The 23,736-nt window shown below is 46.9% G+C and overlaps 1 protein-coding gene across 1 annotated transcript in view; it reads left to right on the plus strand.

Annotated features, from left to right (window-relative positions):
- Window positions 1-1,291: 1,291 nt before the first annotated feature.
- The window catches only part of Slc6a3 (solute carrier family 6 member 3), a 40,593-nt gene continuing 18,148 nt past the window's right edge, over window positions 1,292-23,736 (plus strand). Inside the window, exons 1-5 of the mRNA XM_036206934.1 lie at window positions 1,292-1,345; window positions 3,014-3,342; window positions 5,209-5,340; window positions 11,250-11,481; window positions 14,042-14,174. Coding sequence (XP_036062827.1) covers window positions 3,057-3,342; window positions 5,209-5,340; window positions 11,250-11,481; window positions 14,042-14,174 — 783 coding nt within the window. The 5' untranslated portion in view covers window positions 1,292-1,345; window positions 3,014-3,056. The remainder of the gene's footprint in view (window positions 1,346-3,013; window positions 3,343-5,208; window positions 5,341-11,249; window positions 11,482-14,041; window positions 14,175-23,736) is intronic.

The raw sequence follows: 23,736 nt of genomic DNA on the forward strand, positions 1-23,736 counted from the left end.
ATTTAGGGGTTCCAAGTGAAAATAGACACTGCTAGGAACTCGGTTCAGTGGGGCCTGCTGGTGAGACACCCCCTTCATGGCCCCCATGCTCTGGGCAGCCCTCAGCTACTCTCAGGGAAAGCAGAAATGGAAAGCAAGGGTAATAGGAACAGAGAAGTGCAGAGAAGAGAAGGGTGTGAGAAGCTAAGAGTGTAGGGAAGAGAGGGGTAGAGAGGAAGCTTGGATTTGGGTTCTGAGAAAGGGCTCACACTGCTGTCCGCATGTCTAACATCTGGGCAGGAGAACTCCAGCTTCTTGTCCTTTGGGCCCCGTGGGCAGGATACTGACCACATAGGTTATATTATATTATAGGCCCCTCCAGGGAAATCGGTTTCTGAAGCAGACTGACTGGAGGAGATCAGACGGCCCGAGTCCCTGTGAAAATATGTTCAGGCGAGGCTCCGGGAACCAAGCTAGAGCGCTGAGGTGGGGTGGGAAGAGGCACGCACTACAAACACGCACTTGTGACCATGGTACCTGAGAAACGTGGTAGAGGAGAATCAGGACGGATTGGAAAATATTGCTACTTTGGACCCTAAGGTCAGAGCTCACGGAATGAGGAGGAAGAGTCCCTGAGCAAAGTGGCCAGAGCGGGGGCAAGACACACTGTGCCCTGGCTAGGAACACAAGTGGGGCACCACCACAGGATTGTGAGGTGCGTCCCACTTGTTTTGCCCCCGCGGAGCTGGAGTTGGAGAATCTTGTCAGCAGGTTGTTCAAGACCACCACGGGAGCAGGATGGGGTAGTCGTACAGCATGGAAGGGAGAAGTGGGGAGACCCGGGTGAACCTTAGGAGCTCTGCGCAGGTCCCCGGGCTTTGGCCACTTTGCTCTCTTCCCGGGGGAGAGGGGGATCAGCTCCTCTGCTCCTCTGCTCCTCGCAGCCTTGTTGGAACCAGTTGCCTGGGAACCCTTTGCAGGCGCTGGCAGGACAACCCCAAGGAGCGCAAGCAGGGACGGGAGACCTGGACTGCTCTTTCCTTTAAACCAACTGTCCGTCTGGTCTGCAACGCGTCCAACCTATGAGCCTTGCTCCCACGTGGCCGAAGCTTTCTGACCGCGCAAGACACCGGCCAGGCTCGGGCTCAGTAGTCTCTGAGTCCTCGCAGCCATCCCAGTACCCAAGAGAAGCAGGAGCGCTGCCTAGCCTGTCCTCCGCCCACCCAGGGCGGGACAGAGGCGGAGCCAGTGCCAGCGGGCGCCCCCGACGGCGGGCGGGGCTAGGCGGACCGACCCCGAGACTGGATAAGAGCTTGAGACTGGGACCCGCCAGAGCTGTTAAGCGGGACTGAAGAGCAGGAGGCAGGTAAGGACCAGGGTCGCTCCTTGCGCATCCTTGGAGGTGGCATCTCCATTACCCCTGACCCACTCTGACCCTGGATGGCTAGGCGGTGGGGCAACGAGCAGGAACCCCACTCTGGCCCTAGACGTGCCGCGGTATGAAGTGTAGGAACCAGAGCCATCCAGGTTCTGGGTCCAAGTCGCCAACAGCCAGGGCTTTGGAGAGCAGCTCCTTCCACACAGAACTAAGGGGTGCGTGCTCAGCTCCTGTCCTCAGAGTGTAGGATTCCACAGAACCCAGGCTCAAGACCTTCACAGGAGGTTGCTGTTACTTCCCAGGGGGGCATGGCTGTCTATGGCTGAGGCTGGGCACCCTGGATCCTCGGTGGTGGATTGATGCCACTTGAGTGGCTGGGATCTGGAGGAAGCACACCCCTTGGGGTTGTTTTCACAACATGCCAAAAGCTCCATCTCCCTTCTCCCTCCCTCTACCTTCTCTCTTGTCTTTTCTGTAAGCCAGGGCTGAAGTCAGGTTGTGGGGAAAGACAGGGAACCTTGGCTCATGAGCCACCTGTTTCCTGATCCAGCTGGTGAAGAACGATGTTTTCCCAGGGGCCATTTTGCTATCTGCCCAAACCTCGCCTCTGAGCCATGAGTTGAGGAGTGTAGGGTGTGGCAGACAGGTGCCTCTGTACCTGTGTGCCTGTAACAGAGCAGGGAGCAGAGCCCGGGGCCAGGTCCTTAGCTGTGCTCGGTGCCCTCTCACAACCAACCTACCTGGCAGTCCTACCTGCCCCCTCGCAGCAGCAAACAAACCCATTAGCCCGTTTTTGACACGTGTGAGGAATTTGCATTTGGGTTTGTCACCAGGGTAAAGAGGCCACAGAGAAGTGGTGCATAAAATAACTTCTGTCAGGAGTTTTTGTTTAGGGATGCAGAGGAAAGTCACCCCATTAGAGCAGCCACCCAGATGCCGGGCTCCCATCAGTGTGCTTGTCTGAGTTCAGTGGAAACAGGCTGTCACTGGATGTGAGTGCCGTTGCCTCCCTTCTGTGCCATGGCCCTGGTTCTGCAGAAGCATAGGAGAGGCGTTCTCTGGGAGTGCTGCTAGTGTAGCTCTGTAGTGTGGACTGATTCCTGGTGACCCTCTGTCAGCTTAAAGATCTGTAAAGCCATGGTCAGGGTGTTTTGTACATATGCTCCTGGTGATATGAGGAGATACTGATGACCATTTGTTTTAAACTTTCAGTTACTGTAGCTGATTTTAGTTATATTCACTTTGCTTTTTATTGTATTACTAAGTATAAAGAAAGCTGCACACCCTCACAAAGACTGCTGTGAGTGGAATGCTATTGGCAAGGTGTAATATGCCCCCCAGGGAATTCGGATAAGTCGTGCAGGCAACACCTGGGATTGTTATTAGTAAGCAAATTAGAAACCACACAAGCCTGCAATAATGGGAATGATGGCTTTGGTGGGAAAGGGAACCGCAGGGGTGTGTAGGGGTGTGTCTATTTCTGGTCTCCAAAGCCAGTCTCTCCCATCTCTGTGAACATCCCCCAGCTACCTTTTATCCTGGCCATGACATTTCAGGTGCTTGGACTACCTCAGGCCTCTGTGCTCAACCCAGATACCCTGTAGACATGGCTGCTGAATCTGTGTGTTGCTGTGTGTTTCTTTATGTTGACTGAAGGCCAAGAAGAAGGAAGCAGAGTTCCTTGGGTTCCAGTCTACTCATGAGTAAGAGCAAATGCTCCGTGGGACCAATGTCCTCTGTGGTAGCCCCGGCTAAAGAGCCCAATGCCATGGGTCCCAGGGAGGTGGAGCTCATCCTTGTCAAAGAGCAGAATGGAGTGCAGCTGACCAACTCCACCCTCATCAATCCACCACAGACACCAGTGGAGACTCAAGAGCGGGAGACCTGGAGCAAGAAAATTGATTTCCTGCTCTCAGTCATTGGCTTTGCTGTGGACCTGGCCAATGTCTGGCGGTTTCCCTACCTGTGCTACAAAAATGGTGGAGGTGAGTGTTGCCTGGCCTCCTGTGCCTGCTAAGGGTGGGGCCATGTAAGGGGGTTTGGAGAGTGCAGGGGAGGTTATAGAAGCCATGGTACAGTGGGGGCTGTGCTCACAAGAAATGCTCACAGTGAAGGCTGAGGAGATAACTAAGTCAATAAAGAGCTTCCTGTGCAAGCATGAAGACCTGAGTTTGATGTCCAGAACCCAAATAAAAAAGCAGAGCATGGCAGCAAACATTGTAATGCTAGTTAGCACTAGGGAGGTGGAGATGGGTAGAACCCTGGAGATTGATAGCTAACTAGTCTCAGTCTAGCCTACCCAGAGAGCACCAGGCCAATGACAGACAGTGTCTCAAAAATCAAGGTGGGCAGCTCCTGAGGAATGGCACCCAAAGAGGATGCCTAGCTTCCCAGGGGCTCACATGCTCCTGCATACACAGGAACATGCACAACAGGAAGTGCTGAGTGAGATAACCCTGTCCTCCTGTGGGATGGTCAGGCTTCACCAGCAGCAGCACTTTTCAGTCTTCCCAAGCTGGAGAGCTCAGAGAAAATCTGACAGCCAAGGAATGTGGAATCCAGAGAGCAGAAAGGAGAGGGAGTAGGTGGAGGCGTCGGGTCCTGACTTCTATTTCCACTAGCATTTTCACTTTAGGAAGAAAATTCTAAAAGACCAAAAGAACATGTTTTAAGACAACTTCAGCAGTGTTTATAGAGTTGTTGGACTTCGTAAAATTCAAAGTTAAACTTAGAAGAGCAGAAGATGCTCCTGAACTGAAATATATACCCATCTCCTCTACCTCCCCCCACACCACACACACACATACCACTGAGTTGCATCCATAGCCCTCTTGATTGGTTTGTTTGTTTTTTGTTTTTTTTTAGTTTGACTCAGGATTTCACTGCTTCCTAGGCAGTTATTGAACTCACTCTGTAGATCAGGCAGACCTTGAACATATGGTCTTCCTGCCTTTAGCCTCTGGAGTACCTGGGATTATGGGTCAATGCCACCAAGCCTGGCTCATAAGAAAGTCCACTTTTTAATCTCAAGGTAGAGCCATAGATAGCCGTGGAACTGAAAAGACCAGGGTCACCAGAGAGATTCCAGTTGAGCCCAGAGGCCTCTATTTTCATGGCTTGGTCTTCCTGACTGGCTGCAGGATACGAAGAATTGCTTTGGGAAGGAAGGGCTCTCGTAAATCCATGAGCATAATTGCTCAATTATGTGCTCTTGAAGGTGAGAGACCCAAGGCCTTTCCAGCTCCAGTAAGTAACTCAAAGACAGGTGAGAAGACTCCCACCTTCCTCATCAAGACCTGAGGAGAAGGCTGTGGCCAAGTTCTGCCTCACTGTCGGACTGAGGGGAGCAAGGGGACTCCCGGGGTGTACAGCCTTTGTGGAGTAGAATGTGCAGTTTAAGCAGATCAAGCCCTGCATTCTGGCTCCAGGAAACTCCTGGCAGCAGAAACTTGGCTCTAGTCTCCAGAGAAGCCGGCTCTAAATGCCAGGGTTAGGTCACAGATCCCAGGACCACAACTCTCAAGGGGCAAAAGTGCAGCTGGGCCTGAAGAGTCTGGTAGTGCTAGGAATAATGCTGAGAAGTGGCTCCGGGCCTTGACTGCCTTGCTTCCAGCTGAGCTCAAGACTTAGGGTGGGTGGACAATCAGGGGCATTGAAGGGAACATGCCCAACACTGACAGCAGCTGGGACAGGCAAGGAGGCCTGGTTTACCATCCATCCAGGATATCCCCTCTAGACAGGAAGCTGGGTGACAAGATCATACTTAAAGGTATAACATCAAGGTTCATGTGCAGATAATGAAAGCAACCCCCTTCTGTGGCCCCAAGCTGAAGCTGCTGTCCTGTGCACAGGTGCCTTCCTGGTGCCCTACCTGCTCTTCATGGTTATTGCCGGGATGCCCCTCTTCTACATGGAGCTGGCTCTTGGGCAGTTCAACAGAGAAGGAGCTGCTGGAGTCTGGAAGATCTGTCCTGTCCTGAAAGGTAATGTGCAGGGACATAGCTCCCCAGGAGGCATGGCCACACCTCTGGGGCTTCAAAACAAGATGATGACATTGTGTATAAGTTCTGCTTTCCTAAACTGTATGGACATATGCACACGCTCTTCTGATATGGGTCCTTCCTTAAAGACCATAATGACCAGGAATCTTCTAGAGCACTCCCTTGCTCCCAGACCAAGCTGCCCTGCAGCTAAGTGGTGGTAAATTTGTAAAATTTGTGGTAAAAACCTATCTGTCATTTTTTCTTCAGCCATCTACTTACCTCTCTATCATCCATCCAGCAAGCACCTTTTTTAATCTGTCACCTGTCTATTCATTTATCAATCATCTATCTGTGCGATCATCATCTACCATCTCTCTCCATTCATTCCTCATTTATCTATCTACTTATCATCTATACATGTATCTATCTGTTCACCTATTAATAATCTATTATTCATCTATCACTCTACCTTCCCGGTCATGCATTTATCCATCACGTATCTATCAATTATCTATATAGTTCAGTGAGAGCCAAGAGTGTTTATACAAGGCTTCGACACTATGAGACAGATGTACTTTACACTGAACCAGGTGGCCTGCTCAGTGGGTGACACTCCCCAATGTCACCATCCTTGGTCCCAGGAGATCCCAGGTAGCGAACACTGTGCCTTCCGCATGGGAGATACTGACAGTGAGAAGGCTAAGGACTTCTCCATGTGTTTATAGCAAATCCTGGGTCCACTCCAGCCCTGTTTACCACCAGCCAGCATTAGACCATCCTTGCTCTGACCCAATGCCATCCCAAGGAGATGGAGTTCCAAGAGACTTCAAGGCTCTTCTTGGAAGAGAACTGGTGAGGTTCCCCTCCAATAGTTGGCATTTGCCAAGAAAACGACTCTTGAAAGACCAGCATTGGATTTTCTCAGAAGCATCTGAGCAGTGACTGCATAGAAGAAATTAGAGCTCCAGTTCCCAGTGCTGTGTCTGTGGGCCAGTGTTTTACACCCAGGACCAGACACTGGTGCTCTGGGTAGGAGCAGCAAAGGGCTTCTCACAGCTGTTCAGGCCATGCTCTTCATGGAGATGCTGCTCTTGTGCAGTGGAAATGTGAAATGCAGAGGCTGCTGGGTTTTGAATTTACATCTTGTAAGTGTAAGCATTTTTCCCCAGGCTAAAATGATTCCTTGGGTTACACTGAAATGAAACTGTGTAAAGAGGGACCTCACCAAAACCTACCTCCATGCACAACTTTAGAGACAGACAGACCCTTTGGGAACACATACTGTCACTGGTGTTCCCCATTGTGATAAAATGTAGGAGTGAGCACTTGGATGAACTGCACAGGGCTGTCTGACACCATGGTTGGATCCTAATGGAGACCACTGGGGCAACTGGAAGCCCTGGGACTCTAGGAGATAATTCTTGTGTTAAAGTGGAGTTCCATTGTCCACTTACTATACAAACTTTATTGGGTCAAGGTCAGCGGACACAATCTAAGAGCTATAGATGAAATGAATGACTCATGTCATGTTCTCCTAAACTCTATGTAGCTAATGTGCTAATGTGACCCAGGAAGTAGTCACCACGTCTGAGGCTGTGGTGGTAGCTGGCATGAGCTTCAACCAAATGTGTCGTTGAGGTGGCAGTTGATAACTGAATTGGAGACTCAGCCTGACTATCCTGGTACAGAGGACAGCTCAAGGGTTGGTGGCCGTATGTGGCCATGCAGACTGCAGCGATGCCAGAATTTGATCTGCTGTTTTTTTGAGGTTTTGTTTTTTTGTTTTTTTGTTTGTTTTTTGTTTTGTGTTTGTTTTGGTTTTTTTTGTTTGTTTGTTTGAGGCTCGTGCCCCTTGATTGTGAAAAAGGCCTAAGTCTTCTACAGGCTTATAACCAATCCTGTGCCTCAGTCCTCACTGGGAGTCACAGAGCTGAAAGGCCAACAGGAAACCAAGAAAGAGGGCAGATTCAGTGCCCAGGACTGTGGCCAGCAGAGGAAAGCTAGTTAGCTCACACAGGAACCTACTCACAGCACAAAGTTCTCCATCAATCTCTGGGTATTAGTAATGGTGTACTGCAACAATCCCAGCACTAAGTAACTTGAGGCAGGAGGATTGCAGCTCTAGGACAGCTCAGGCAGCATAAAATGCTGTCTCAAGCTCTTCAGTAAAACCACTAAAGCATTTTTTAAATTATTTTGCTGTTCATAAAGCCTCAATAAACCATTTTGAAGAGCATTAAGTACTATGCAATGCTAACAACTTGGCCTGGAACATAGGGGAACTGAGCAGGCATTGACACCAATAGCTTTGTAGAGAAGAGGCTATGGCCGTGTGACTAGGTGGGTGAGAGAATCTCAAGACGGTGGGTAGTGAGCAAAACCCAGTGATTGCTGCTCCCTAGCCTGGCTTTCATACCATTCCAAAGACAAGTCTGTAGGAGGGCCATGCTGGAGTAGAGCAAGGTTGTGGGAAGAGCTTATGAACCCAGGTGTGGGATCTCAGTCAGAGACGCCCTCTGCATCTCCTAACTTAGGCTGGGGAAGCTGCACTCAGGGAAGCCAGCTTCCAGCTTTGGCATCTGTATACAGTCATGGAAGTTCTCTCTCTCTCTCCCTCTTTCTCTCATACACACACACACACACACACACACACACACACACACACACACCACCTTGAATTGTTCGATATCACACCAGCTACAATCCCTAGAGGGTCTTTCCTGCTTGTTTTCCTAGCCCCCTTGGACCACATGCCTTCTCTTTCCTTCTCTATCTTTTCAAAGTCTACTTAAGAAGATTATCTGTATTTTCATTGCTCATAAATTGACGTTCCACATGGACAATGAAGATAACAGTTAAAATATGGAATAAAAGGTTGAGTAGTTCCTCAGGAGAAGTTGGGCTCTCTTGCCCCCTGCCCATCTACCTGTTCCCAACTAAGGGAGTAGCAGCTCTGCTTCAAAAGCCAGATAGCCAGATAGATGAAGGTAAGACCAGAATGTGAAGCCCAAGGTGTGGGACAGTGAAGTCCAAAGTGAGACACTGTGAAGTCCAAGGCAGGGGCCAGAAAGTGAAGTCCACGGTACAGGTACAGTGAAATCCAAAGTTAGGGCCAGCTATCGTTTGAGGCCATGAGTAAGCATAGCTTTAGTTTTGAGGGTGGGCACAGCAGCTGAAATGATCTTCAGCACTGAAGACAACATCACAAGGTATCTGAGAGAAGGGTTCTTAAATCTCTTTCTCTGTCCCCTGTCACCTTTCTCCATATTGTCTCTCTTGTGAGTAAATGTATAATGGAGAGAGAGAGAGAGAGAGAGAGAGAGAGAGAGAGAGAGAGAGAGAACAAGAACTATAGTCACTAAAAAACACCTTGATTGATGAGAACACTCTCCTGTCTTGATTTCAGCTGGATAACTTTTGCATCCTGTGCTTATGATAAGGGAGGGGCAGCCAGTGGATCTGTAGTTACAGTATATGCTGTATGGTAACAGCCATCACAAGACTGTTCTGTTTGTGTGTGTGTGTGTGTGTGTGTGTGTGTGTGTGTGTGTGTGTGTGTGAGAGAGAGAGAGAGAGAGAGAGAGAGAGAGAGAGAGAGAGAGAGTGAATCTCCTGAATGCTAGAATTTCAGGTATATTCCACTATACTCAGCTGTAAGAATATTCTTCTGTGGCAAACAAAAAAAGGTATGTGTGGTTTCTAAAGGCTGTGTCTTATGGGACATAAAGGAGGAAGCCAGGAGTGTTGTCAGGTTGATGATGGGCTACACTTCAGCAGCTGGGGGGTACTCTCTTGCAAGCTCATGCGCCCTGGGAGCCACATCAGTTGGTGGCAGAGTTTACCCCATTGTGAAGGAAGGTGTTCTTGTCACCATCTTGTAAAACCAGATGGAACACTCCCGCCACACACAACAGCTGTCCCCAAAGGATGAGAGGCATGGTCAGCTCCTTCTTCAGACACTGCACTTATATTCTAACATAGTACATAATCAAAGGGTTGGGGTTTTTTTGTTTTGTTTTTGTTTTTTTTTTTTAGTTCCTAAAAAGTTTCAAGCTAAGGACTTCAGATACCAAGCATTAACCTTAAAATGTTTCAAATAGGGGGTACTCACCACTAGCCACCTTTCAGGGAAAACTTTCAGCTGTGCAATTAGGGAAAATGTGGATTCTGACAACATGGCTTCTTGGCAACATGGCTGACAAACAGTATGGCCTCCCAAAATGGCTGCCTGATGAGTTCACTATGAATCAAAACCTTTCTCCTAAGGAGCTTGGTGCATGGAATTGCAATGTAGGTGATTAATTCTAGATAGGAGAAGGCTTTCTGAGGGAAACAGTTTGGATTTTACTATTTCTACTTCTGATCACATTCAAGGAGGATTGCTTACTCCGCTGGGCTTAACACCAATATATTTTAATGCCTTTTCTTTGCCTTGTGGAAGGAAAGTAACTTTAATGATTCCTTGAGCATGAAAATACCTTCTCCAAAGGGTTAAAACCATCCAAAGCAACTAAGCTACAACCTACAAAAGACACCTTGAAGTCATACTCCTCCCCTAGCCTCAAGTAGACCAGAAAAGGCATGGAGCCTAACCAGGTTTTAATAAAAATCCACTAAGTCATAAACAAAAACAATTAATCTACAAAGCTAAGAAGGGATGCTTGTATTTCAGTCAAATGAGCCACAGTAGCAGGAACGTGACTGTGCTTACTTAGCCTGATGCAAAGAGGAGTCCCTTGACCAATGTGAGGAGCCTTTTAACTGGCTGACCATCTGCCCACTGCTCAGGATGACCCTATTCTGGCAACTGATCATCCCTGTGTTCTACTCCAGTTTACAGGAGCCACCCACTAAATGATCTCAAATCCTAGGTTTGATTATTCTTTTCAAAAATAATACTCTAGCAAGCCCTGGATAATCCTGAGTGGTTAAGTGTACCCGTGGGTGGTCTTGGAAAGTCCTGGGTAGTCTCACACATGCTAAATGGTCTGTTTGGCTGTGACTGATCCTTGAAACCCCTAGGTAATTATGCATGGCCTGGAAGACATTAGCATGATCTGGACAGCTCTAGGTGGCAGTGAACATGCTGAATGACTGTGTGTTCATTCTGGATGGTCTTGGAGGAATGGCATAAGTTAATGGCTATGTCTTAAGAGATTCTGAGTGACCCCAACAGGTATGGATGGATACAAATGGCTGTGGATGGCCTGTATAATTCTGGGTAGACCTGGATTTCCCTGGGTAATCATAGACAGTCTTATTTACTCTTTGATAATTTTGAATGAACCTGGATTCTTGTGGATGACCATAAAGGGTCCTAGTTTTCTCTTAATAATTCATGGTAACTCTGGACAGCATTGGGCATTTCTAGGTGACTCTAGGTGGCCTTTCATGGTCGTTTCTGTTGGCTGTGGATAATTCTAAAGGTTTAATGTGGGTCTAGTAGCCATAGATAACAATGCTTGGCTGCTCTAGGCGATCTAGGGAAGCTGTAGATGACCCTAAATGGGCCTGAATAGCCATGGCTGCTTCTTGAATTACTGTAGTGGGAATGAATGGCCTTAATTACTCTGTATGGCTATGGGTGACACTGGATGGTCTAGTGTATCTATGGCTGACCTTTAGGGCTACCTGAATGTTTATAGGGTAGTCTCAGATACTCTTTGATGGCCTTTGATGACCCCTCCAGCTCTCTATGTCTCTCTGAGATGTATTGATATCTCTGGAGGAAAGAGATGATTTTGAAAAGTGGCAATTCCTTTCTGTAATCACAGAATGAGGTTTGGTACCCATCCTTCCTATGTGTTTTAAGGTATTGTGGAGTGCAAAGCATGTCAGTGCACCAACTCAGAGTGAGTAGATGATGGGAAGGGACATCATGCTGATGGCAGCATTACTGTCCTACCCAGGTGTGGGCTTTACCGTCATCCTCATTTCTTTCTACGTGGGCTTCTTCTACAACGTCATCATCGCCTGGGCACTACACTACTTCTTCTCTTCCTTCACCATGGACCTCCCTTGGATCCACTGCAACAACACCTGGAACAGCCCCAACTGCTCCGACGCCCACGCCAGCAACTCTAGTGATGGCCTGGGCCTCAATGACACCTTCGGGACCACACCTGCTGCTGAGTACTTTGAGTAAGTGAGTGATCAGTTCTTCCTGTCAGCCTGGAGAATGGAGGGTTGGCAGGTCTGGGAACCCAGGGGTAGCACTGAGGACACCCCACACATACCTTGTTGTTCTCAAAGCCATGCTGAACCAGTCCTTTCCCTTGTCCAGAGCTGCTGAGTCCTATTCCTTAACACAGTATATTTCTGAATTGCAAGGGATGGTCTTAAACATCCTTATCCAGCCTCTATTGATGGGGACCTTAGGAGGGATGGACCCTGGACTGTTGCCCACTTGTTCCATTCTGCATCTATAGTGAGGTGGGAGGAAACTGCCCAAGACACTGCATCACTGCTTAGAAGGAAGGGGAGCTCTGGCTTTGAGCTTCCAGGGTACAGGGCCCAGAATGACCAAGTTCTCTGTTAGCTCCAGAAAGGGCCCTTGTAAGTGTCACTGCCTGGGTGCCTCAGCTTCATAGGCAAGCTGCTGGCAGGATGCAAGGGCTGTCCCCTTGCCATGATGTTTTCGCTTTTATAAAATTTCTACTCACTTCACTGTATCCCTTTTCCATGCATGGTGCTAGCCTTCCTTCCCCAACCCTGGGACACTCTCATCTCCAGCAAGTCTTCCTGGTTTTCTGTCTCCTTGCTAGGCCTGCCATTCATAGTCTACCTGTAGGCTAGTGCCCCCCTGGAGTTGGTTTTCCTGAGTCTTTCTGTCTCTCATTAGCTCTTCTATACCCTTTATCACTAGGTTACCTAGCCTAGAAGGGCTGTGACACCCACCCCCTAGTCCCACTATTGACCTTCCTTGAAGTCTAGGTGTGTGTAAATTCACTCATATGTCTGCACATCTGTGCTTATGTGTATATGTATGCACACATATGTGCCTGTGTATGAATGTGAATGCTTATCATAAAGAGCCACCCTGTCATAGGCAATGTTTTCCCCTGTATGATTTTCAAGATGGCATCTATGAAGATGTGAGAAGGAGTCTGACTCTGGGATTTCCCTGCCTCTCTTGGGACACTGCTGGTGCTGGCTGGCCCACTCTGACTAAGGCAGGGTCTGCTGAAGTGTGGCTTCTGTGACAGACATAAGCAAAGGGCATTAGAAGCAATCGCTGTCATGGTCAGGGTTTTCCCATGGACACTGGTGTTGTTTGTAGGACTGAACTCTCACTGGCCTGTTTGAACATGTCTTACTACTCATGTTTAAATGTAGAAGAGCTCACTTACCACTTAACAGAAGCAGTAGCTGAGCCGGTGTTTGTAACTTAACACTCAACTGGCTGAGGCAGGAGGATTGCAAGTTTAAGGCTTGTACTACAGAGGAGAATCAAGGGGCTTTGGCCAACAGGAATGAAATCATTTCTGCTCCAACTGCAAGCAGGTTCATTTGCAAAACGAAGTGTTCCACCTTTAAAGTTTTAAAAATGGTGCTCACTAGAGGCACTGAGACTCCGAGCAGGTGAAGGAATTGATCACTGCCCTGAATGTTTAGATAGATTTTTTTTCTAGGGAAAGCAAACAAGATATGATGGCATTTATCAAAGAATACTTCCACCATCTGTCCAAGTAGGTTTTGGCACATTCTATGGCCTGTCCACTACTACAGCTCCCTTACTGAGAACTCTAAGGGGGGAAAAGCCCCCAACCTTACAAACACTTGTCATGTGTTCCCATCTATGGGACAAGTATCAAACCAAAGTAGAGGGACCAGCAGGGATGTGAGAGAACCAGTGCCTGAGGACACCAGCTGCAGAGTTTTGGGGGACCCATCAGTTACATTAAAGGAAGCTAAGAGCCAAGCTCGAGCTTGAGTCTGGGTTAGCTTATCCCACAAAGAAAAGAGTGACAATGTTTGTGAGCTCACATCTGTTACAACTGCCAGATGGACTGCAATGTGGTTTATAACACTTGGAAAGAACATAGATGCCAGAGTGGGTAAGGGCCTGGAGAACTGCCTGATTTATCCTTGGAAGACGTGGGAAGCACTGGTTCCTCTGTGTGATTTTCAGATAAGAAAATTAGAGGGAAAGTGTACATTAGTCTAGGGATTTTTGACAAGGAAGGATGGAGGAAAGAATGTTATCTTTTTAAAATCAACTGTGGAAGTCTGGAAAGAGAGGCCACAGAGCAAAGGTGTCCAACCCTGTGCTCTGTGAAGATCTGTAGCCCTGGTCGGACACTGAGCTATTACTAAAGGTGACTAGGACAGAGATGGGAACAAGAAGAGAATGTACATTGCCCTATGAGGTGTGTAAACACCAAGCTAGTGGTTGACAGGAAAGCTCTGTCCTCCGACACAGGCATCCATGAGTAGCAGTTCCAACCTTCCTGTATGTGTGTGATGCTCCATCATGGATTTGACAGCTAAGATGTCGGCAGGGACAGGTGTGCAAAAGAGTAGTATCAAGCATGTCTGCTGCATCCTTGGAGAGTAGCAGCTTGGCCTAGGTGGGACACCAAAAACTGGTCATGTCACCCCCAGGCTCTGACTCCACAGGGATAGCACAGTTCTCCAGGCACGAGGTATGCTCCCCAGACATGGCCACTCTTGTATGCAGAACTGGTTCCTGTGCCTGCAGCCAGCTTGGTCAGCCCATGTACACCACAGCCAACAATAAAAGGGATGCCATGGAGACTGACCACAGAAGGCCCCATGTCCCAGTTGGGCAGCAGCCACTAGGTAAAAATGATAGAAACTACTCCTGGAAGAAGGTGATAGGAAGTGTTCTTGATGGCAATGTGGAGTCTAAAGAGTGTCAACTGGCTAACTCAAAATTATTTTTATTTTAGTGACACTTAAATCCACTTATCTCATTGTTTTTTAAGGTTATGGGTCTTGAACTTGGACCCATTGTACATGCTAGACAAGAAATCTACTGCAAAGTTATATTTTGTGCTAGGTAGTTTTATGTCAACTTGATGCAAGCTAAAGTCATCTGAAAGGAGGGAACCTCAATTAAGAAAATGCTGTCATAAGATGGGGCTGTACACAAGCCTGTAGCAGTTTCCTAAGATTGATGGGGGAGACAAGGCCCATAGTGATGGTGCCATAGCTAGGCTGGTGGTCCTGTGTTCTATAAGAAAGCAGGCTGAGCAAGCCTTGGAGAGCAAGCCAGCAAGCATCTCCCCGCCATGGCCTCTGCATCAGCACCTGACTCTAGGTTCCTTCCTCACTTGAGTTCTGGTCCTGACTTCCTTCAGTGATGAACAGTGATGTGGAAGAGTAAACTGGATAAACCTTTCCTCCTCAAACTTGCTGTGGTCATGGTATTTCATCACAGCAATAGAAACCCTAACTAAGACACATCCTTTTTATTATTCATTTAAAATCAGGGTCTTACTATGCAGCCCATACTACCTGATCCTTCTGCTTCCACCTCCTAGTGCTGAGATTACAGGAGTGAACCCTTTTATATGACTACACATTTCTCCCTGCATGTCTGTTCCCTTACTCCTCTGTCCTGCTGTTTCTCCAATGTCCATTCTTAATAGACTGGCTCCTAGCAGAAACTGTAAGTTTGGTCTGTCGTCCTCATGGTTGTGATAAGAAATTATGAATATACTCAATAGATATGAAGCACAGACCAGGGAAATGCATTTGATCTCCCAACAAGCTCATGTGACTGTAGCCACTTAAGACTTCCTGACTTCATAAATGCTCAGTACCACTTCCACCTATTTTCTAATACAACTTATCAGAAAGTCAGATTTAAAGACAGAAATGTGCCTTTAATGGACTGCTGTAGCTGCACCTCACTGATGTTTTAATTTTAGTTCAGTTTAGAGTGTCCCACAATCTCTGTGGTAATTTCTACTTTTATAATGGGACATTTTTAAAAGATACTTGTTTTTTAACTTTGAAATACTTGGGTTGTCTAGATACATTTTATCAGTTTCTAATTTAATTGTCTTGACAGCGTGTTTTTAAGTTTTACTTATAAGAATATGGTGTTAATACGTGAAATGTGCCTTGCAGCCTATGATATGGTCTCTGTTGGTAAATGTTCTGCATGCCTTCCAAACAGGCTGCATGGTATCTGCTTGTGGTTTCAGAACTTGGGGGTCTAAGATGGAAGGTCACTTGAGCCCAAGAGTCTGAGGCTAGTCTAGGCAACGCATTACATGTTGTTCATGTTAAGATTGTTGCCTGGGTCTTAATTTATTTAGTGATTTTTCTTTCTACTTGCTGAATCAGTTACTGAGAATAGGATTTGAAATCACATTTATAATTGTGATTTTGTCTGTCATCATACCATAAATGGTTATTGCTTCATCTGAAGCTCTGGTCTTTATTTTAGTATATTTGTGTATGTGTGCTCGTGCATGTGTGTGCGCGCGCACTTGAGTATACACTTGAGACTGTTTACAACAGTGTGGTCTACATGTGGAGGTCAGAGGACAACTTGAAGGAGTCAGTTCTCTCCTTGGTGATATGAATCTTTACTCACTGAGCTCTCTCACTGGACCTGGTGATTGGGTGTCTTGAAGTACACATGTTCCCGAATATTACGCCTTCATTCTGCCCCTTTACCATCAGGAAATGTCCCTTTTGGCTTATGCCTCCTTGTGAAGTTCACTGTGTTTAGTTACAAATATGTCGGTCCCTTTTTATAATTAACCTGATACATGTTTTTTATCTTTTTGAGTTTGGCTTCAGTGTGTCACACTTGAAGTGAGTTGACTGGGAGGCAGCATCAAGTTGTTCTTTCATTTGTCTGGAGTGTAATGATCTGTCTTTTAACCAGAATTTTTGTTCATAGTTGTCAGTATGGGTGAGTCCAAGGCCTCTCTCTTGATGTTTTCTCTATTTGCCTCACTTCTTTGTTTATTGTTTTCCCTCTCTTCTTTTGACTGTCTGTCTCCGTCTTAGGTCTATTTGCACTATTGGGTGATAAACTGTAGGTATTCCACTTTCAGTAGATAACATTAGCACCATGGGCCTTGACTTACCCAGTCCACCTCCCAGGGGCTTCACCCACTCCCTACCCCCTTCAGAGCCCACTGTATTCCTCTTTGGTCTGTGATGTCAGCACAGGTCTTCCAAGTTGTAGCCAACACAATGCAATGCATTTGCTTTAAATAATTACGTTTAAATGAATTTAAAAGCCAGAGAAGTGAAACTTTACTCATCAGCCTTCCTGGCGTCTCCAGGCCTTCACAAAGAAGTTTCCATTTGGTTCCCTTTTCCTTTTGTCTGAAGAATCACCTTTAAGAGTTCTGACAGTGTTGATTTTCTGGCAAGTAATTCTCCCACTCTGGGCTTGTCTGTATTTGTGGGGAGAGTTGTTATAGTAAACTATACATGACAAACCACTTTTAACAAACAGTTCCACAGCAAAAAAAACACCTTCACATTATTGTGCAGCCATCACAACTATCCACCATCTTGTCCAACTGGAACCCTGTCCCAGGTAAAGCCCAGCAGCCACCTTTCTGCTTCCTGTCTCCTTAAATCTGACTCCTCTAGGGACCTTTCCTGAGTGTAAATACAATGTTCTTTCCCTTTGGATCTGGTTTAGTTTACTTAGCATGTGCTTTTAAGCCCACCATCACTAGAATTCCACTCCTTTGTGATGGAAGCCACAGTTTGCTTCTCTGCTCTTCTGATGATGCACACACAGTGGCCTGCACTTCCTGGTTATTTTAAACAGTGATGCCATGAACATGGATGCACTTATGGACTGTGAGTCCTTGTCCCTTTCAAATCCTGTTAAAGTTATTGCTCCTTCTTATTTGTATTGTATGAAGTGATGGGTCTCATTATAACATTTGCATAACATCTATAATGGATTTTGGTCATATTCACCCCTCTGTTATCTTATCCCCATTTTCTTTGATGCATGAAAGTTTTTAAGCTTGATGACATCAGATGTGTCTATTTTTTCTCTTTTTTCTTTATTTTTCGAGACAGGGTTTCTCTGTGTAGTTTTGCACCTTTCCTGGAACTCGCTTTGTAGACCAGGCTGGCCTCAAACTCACAGAGATCCCATGGCTCTGCCTCCCGAGTGCTGGGATTAAAGGCGTGCGCCACCACCGCCCGGCTATTTTTTCTTTGCGTCATATCAAAGAATCCACTGACTCATCCCAGGTTTTCTTCCCAGGTTTGAGTTTCAGTTTTGACTTTCGCTCTTTTATCCATTCTGAGCTAATTATTTATATGGTGTGGAGTTTTCAGCTGTTTTTCCTCGTGGTTTCTTTCTCCTTCATAAGCCAATTAAAAGAGCCATATTAATAGTGAAAAACAGGGGGAAAAGAGGTTTATTCAATGTGGCCACACTGAGAAGAGGGACAAAGCATTTCGGCTACATTCCCACCAAGTCCATCTTTGGGGATCCCAGTATGAGGATAAGGTTTAAGTAGGAGGCAGACTTAAGTGCATAACTAAGTCAGTCACAGTGTGGCCCTACCAACACTAACTCATCATCTCTTCTGTAAGGTGGTCAGTCTAGCAAGTTGTAAATCTCTCTTCAGAGAGAAGTATCCCCTCTGTCTGGCCCAGACTCTGGGCCTTCTCTTCTACCAGCATGACATTCATGAGGGATTCCAGTTTCTTGGGGTCCATTGTTTCAATAATCTAATGGCCAAAGGAGAGGGAGACAAGTGTCTTTAGAACATCTTCATCCCTTCCAGGTCAGCTACATATTTCCACTTTTAGTCTTAATGATTCAGTGTAAAGTAGACTACCTATGTCTGTGTGAAACAAATATAAACTAAGAGCCAAGGTCAGAACACACTGAGTTAATGTCAGGATGCTGTCCTGGAGAACCACGTTTCTGTAACTGTTGGCTTTACACTGCTCTTGGAAAGACTAGCACAAACAATTTTGTCTTGTTGGCTTGTGACAAGATCTTGCCATGAAGGCTAGTTTCTTCTGAAACTCATGGTCCTCCTGCTGCAGCTTCTCAAGTACTGGGATTAAAGGGACTAGGAGGTTTTGCCATGCAGCAAGGAGTTCAGCCATTTTTATTAGATAGTTGACTTGGTGGGTTTTATGCCATGATAGTATTTGATGTTTGTCTTCTTTTATGAACATGAGATCTGCTCTGGAAAGTCAGGTGGGTGGGTGCAATGTGGTCTTTCTGCAGCTTTAATCTTTGTGAGTTTAGCTCTAGGAGTTTACCTTGAAGGATAGTTTACCCTCTCGGCTCTGGTGGCTTTGTGTGGCCAATAAGTCCTCTCCTCTGGCTAGCGAATGACCCTGAGCCCTGAGTGAGCTGTGATAAAGTCAGCTCTCACTCCAGTGGAAGCTCCTCCTGGTCTCAGTTTCCTGCAGGCTGCACCCTGGTGTTCAGTGAGGACTTCATGTCCTTTCAGGCAGCTTTGTGGAGGTCCTTCTTAGAAAGGCCTTCTTGGTCTCAACAATTCATGCTCTTACAGTCCCTCCTCTTTCTCGACAATTGGACTCCTGGAGCTCCACCTGGGGCCTGGCCGAGGATCTCTGCATCCACTTCCATCAGTTATTGGATGACAGTTCCAGCACGACAGTTAGGGTGTTTGGCCATCTGATCACCAGACTAGGTCAGATCAGGCTTTCTCTAGACCATTGCCAGCAGTCTACAGAGGATGTATCATTGTGGATTTCTGGAGACCTCTCCAGCACTCTGCCTATTCCTGTTCTCATGTGGTCTTCATTTATCATGGTATGTTATTCCTTGTTCTCCCTTTCTGTTCTTGATCCAGCTGGGATCTCCTGCTCCCCTAAGCTTTCTTTCCCTCAAACGTTGCCCTTCATTACTCCCACTGTCGTCCAGGTTGTTCATGTAGATCTCATCCATTTCTCTGTCATTGGGCGATCCCTGGGTCTTTCCTAGGGTCCCATTTTCTAGGTAGCCTCCCTGGAGTTGTGTAGCAGTCTAGTCATCTTTGTTTTACATCTAGTATCCTACTATGAGTGAGTACATACCATGTTTGACCTTCTGAGTCTGGGTTACCTCACTCAGGATGAATTTTTCTAGATCCATCCATTTGCCTGCAAACCTCATGATGTCATTGTTTTTCTCTGCTGAGTAGTACTCCATTGTGTATATGTACCATATTTTCTTTATCCATTCTTCAGTTGAAGGGCATCTAGGTTGTTTCCAGGTTCTGGCTATTACAAACAATGCTGATATGAACAAAGCTGAGCAAATGCCCTTGTGGTATGATTGAGCATTCCTTGGGCATATGCCCAAGAGTGCTACAGCTGGGTCTTGGGGGAGATGGATTCCCAGTTTTCTAAGGAAGCACCATATTGATTTCCAACATGGCTGTACAAGCTTGCATTCCCACCAGCAGTGGAGGAGAGTTCCCCTTGCTCCACATCCTCTCCAGCATAAGCTGTCTTCTTAGCCATTCTGACAGGTGTAAGGCGGTATCTCAGAGTTGTTTTAATTTGCATTTCTCGGATAATTAGGGATGTTGAGCAATTCCTTAAATGTCTTTCAGCCATTTGAACTTCCTCTGCTGAGAATTCTCTGTTTAGTTCTATAGCCCATTTCTTAATTGGACTGTTGGGCATTTTGATGTCTAATTTCTTGAGTTCTTTATATATTCTGGATATCAGCCCTCTGTCAGATGTGGGGTTGGTGAAGACCTTTTCCCATTCTGTAGGCTGTCGCTTTGTCTTGTTGACCGTGTCCTTTGCTCTACAAAAGCTTCTCAGTTTCAACAGGTCCCATTGATTGATTGTTTCTCTCAGTGTCTGTGCTACTGGTGTTATATTTAGAAAGTGATCTCCAGTGCCAATGCATTCAAGACTACTTCCTACAAGCACAGGGACAAATAGCCAAACGAATGGAAGCACATGACTATGAACCAAAGGCTGTGGAGCCCCCAGCTGGAGCAAGCCCTCTGGATAAGTGAGACAATTGAATAGCTTGAACTGTTTGGGAGACACCCAGGCAGTGGGACCAGGACCTGTCCTTAGTGCATGAGCTGGCTGTTAGGAATTGGGCTTACACAGGGACACTTTGCTCAGCCTGGAAGGAGGAGACTGGACCAGCCTGTACTGAATCCACCAGGTTTAAATGAATCCCCAGGGGAGTCTTGGACCTGGAGGAGATGGGAATGGAAGGGAGGGGATGGGGGGAAGGTGGGGGGGGGGGCAGGAGAGGGGAGGACAGGGGAACCCATGGCTGATGTGTAAAATTAAAACACAAATATAATAAATACCAAAAAAAATGAATAGGAACAAACATTAAAAAAAAAGAAAGGCCTTCTTTCCAAGACTCTGCCATGCAGTATGCAGTTTCTTGAGGTCTCTGTGCTCCAGTCCATTCCTTGTACTCAGTGAGACTCAGAACAGATCTCAGAACCCTGTCCCGACTTCTAGGGGTGAGGACTCCTAGAGGTGGAAGTGGGCACTGGCTGAATTCATCCCCATGTGCCCTTCCCCCAAGTCACAGTCCTAGATTACCTCCAGTCCAGTGTCTGGGGCCCCTTCCAGAAGGGCTGGGGTCCAGGCTGTGCACATGGCCTCACTCCTCCAGTTAGCACCTCATCCATCCATTGTAACATGCTCCCAAGGGCAGAGCTAGGGGCTGGAAGTAGAAATCTGAATCCAGACCCCAGCTCTGCCACTTGTTGGAGTTTTGAGGGGCTTATCTATGCCTTGGTTCTTCTATCTACAAAATGGAGAGAAGCAGCAGGAATTCAAGTAGACTGTGTACTTGATGCCCTCAGTACAGATTCCTGTTGAGGCAAAAGAGTCACAGCTGTGAGCTCAGCTTCAAACAGAACACAACAGAACTCATGCTGGTGAGGATGCCAGGCTGATCATGTCTGTCCCTCCACACCACACAGCTCTAGAAACCTTACTTGTTGACTGCAGGCTGCACTGTCCCTGATGTGAAATATGGAGCTTTCTTGTGGCTACATTTTGAGGTGTGTCCTGCCTGCTTCTCTCCATTTTGTAGATAGAAGAACAAGGCATAGGAGATTAAGCCTGCAAAACTCCAACAAGGGCAGAGCTGGTGCGTCTGATTCAGATTCTACTCCAGCCCCTAGCTCTGCCCTTTGGTGAGGGCATGTTGCAACAATTGTCCCGATGCATTGATGGATGGGGGTGGTGGCACTTAACTGGAGTAGGAGTTGACGGGGCGGCGATCTGATCTTGCATCCCGCCTGGATCCAGCACCATTATGCTTGTGCAAGAGTGCCCCAGGACACTGGAGGACCTTTGTAGGTAATCAGGACTGGTGGACTTAGGTCTGGAAGGGCACATGGGGATGAATTCAGCCAGTGCCCACTTCCACCTCTAGGATTCCTCACCCCTAGAAGTCGGGACAGGGTTTCTGAAGATCTGTTGAGTCTCATGAAGTACAAGGAATGGACTGGAGCACAGAGACCCTCAAGAAACTGCATACTGCATGGAGAGTCTGGGAAAGAAGGCCTTCTTTTTTTTTAATGTTTGTTCCTATTCATTTTTGTATTAGATATTTGTGTTTTAATTTACACGATTTCAAGCCCATGGGGTCCCCTGTCCTCCCCTCTCCTGCCCCCGCCCCCACCTTCCCCCCCATCCCGCTCCCTTCCATTCCCATCTCCTCCAGCGTCCAAGACTCCCCTGGGGATTCATTTAAACCTGTGTGGATCAGTACAGGCTGGTCCAGTCTCCTCCTCCCAGCTGAGCAAAGTGTCCCTGGTAAGCCCAATCCTAACAGCCAGGCTTCCTGCACTAAGACAGGTCCTACGGTCCCACTGCCTGGGTGTCTCCCAAAAACATGTTCAAGCTATTCAATTGTCTCACTTATCCAGAGCTTGCTCAGCTGGGGGCTTCCACAGCCTTTGGTTCATAGTCATGATGCTTTCCATTCTGGTTTGCTATTGTCCTCTGCTGTAGAAGTAGCTTGAATGCATGGCACTGGAGATCACTTTCGTAAATATAAAACCTAGTAGCCAACAGACACTGAGAAAACAATCAATCGAATGGGACCTGTTGAAACTGAGAAGCTTTTGGTAGAGCCAAAGGACACGGCACAAGACCAAAGCGCAGCCGTACAGAATGGGGCAAAAGCGTCTCATCCAACCCCACATCTGACCAGAGGCTGATATCCAGAATAGATTAAGACACTCAAGAATAGACATCAAATGTGTGCCTCAGACTCAGTCTCCAATTAGAAATGGCTTTTTATAGTAAAACTAAACAGAGAATCTCAGCAGAGGAAGTTCAAATGGCTGAAAGACATGCTTAAGGAATGCTCAACATCCCTAATTATCCGAGAAATGCCAAATTAAAACAACTCTGAGATGAACCGCCTAACACCTGTCAGATGATGTGGCGTAGAAGACAGCTGTATGCTGGAGAGGATCGTGGGCAAGGGGAACTCCCGCCACTGCCGATGGCCGTGGGGAATGCAAAGCTTGTACAGCCATGTGGAAGATCAATATGGTGTTCCTTAGAAAACTGGGGAATCCATCTCCCCTAAGACCCAGCTGAGCACTCTTGCGGATATGCCCAAGGAATGCCTCAATCATACACAAGGGCATTGCTAGCTTTGTTCATATCAGCCATGGTGTAATAGCCAGAAACTGGAAAAACAACCTAGATGCCCTTCAACTGAAGAATGGATAAGAAAAATATTGGACATAGACACAATGGAGTACTACTCAGCAGAAGAAAAAACAATTGACATCATGAGGTTGGGCAGCAAAATGGATGGATCTAGAAAAAATTCATCCTGAGTGAGGTAACCCAGACCAGAAGGTCAACATGTAGGTACTCACTCAAGTAGTGTACTAGATGTAAAACAAAGATGACTAGACTGCTACACACTCAGGAGAGGCTACCTAGAAAATGGGACCCTAGGAAAGACCGGGATCGCCCAATACAGAGAAGATGGATGAGATCTGACATGTAGATCAACTGGACGACAGTCGGGTGTGAGTAATGAAGGCAACGTTTGAGGAAAGAATGCGTTTAGGGAGGCAGGGATGATCCCAGACTGGATCAAGAAGAAAGGAGAACAAGGAATAACATACCATGATAAATGAAGACACATGAGAACAGGAATTAGGAGATAAGTGCTGGAGAGTCTCCAGAAATCCAATGGATACATCCCTGTTGTAGACTGCTGGCCTAGTGTCTAGAGAAAGCCTGATCTACCTAGTTGTCTGGTGATTCAGATGGCCAAACAGCCCTAACTGTCGTGCTGGAACTGTCATCCAATAAACTGATGGAAGCTGGATGCAGAGATCCTCGGCCAGGCCCCAGGTGAGTCCAGGAGTCCAATTGTCGAGAAAAGAGGAGGGACTGTAAGAGCGATTGAATTGTTGAGACCAAGCAGGCCTTGCTAAG

The sequence above is a fragment of the Onychomys torridus genome, chromosome 15, assembly GCF_903995425.1.
Source record: "Onychomys torridus chromosome 15, mOncTor1.1, whole genome shotgun sequence".
In the NCBI taxonomy this organism is placed as follows: Eukaryota; Metazoa; Chordata; class Mammalia; order Rodentia; family Cricetidae; genus Onychomys; species Onychomys torridus.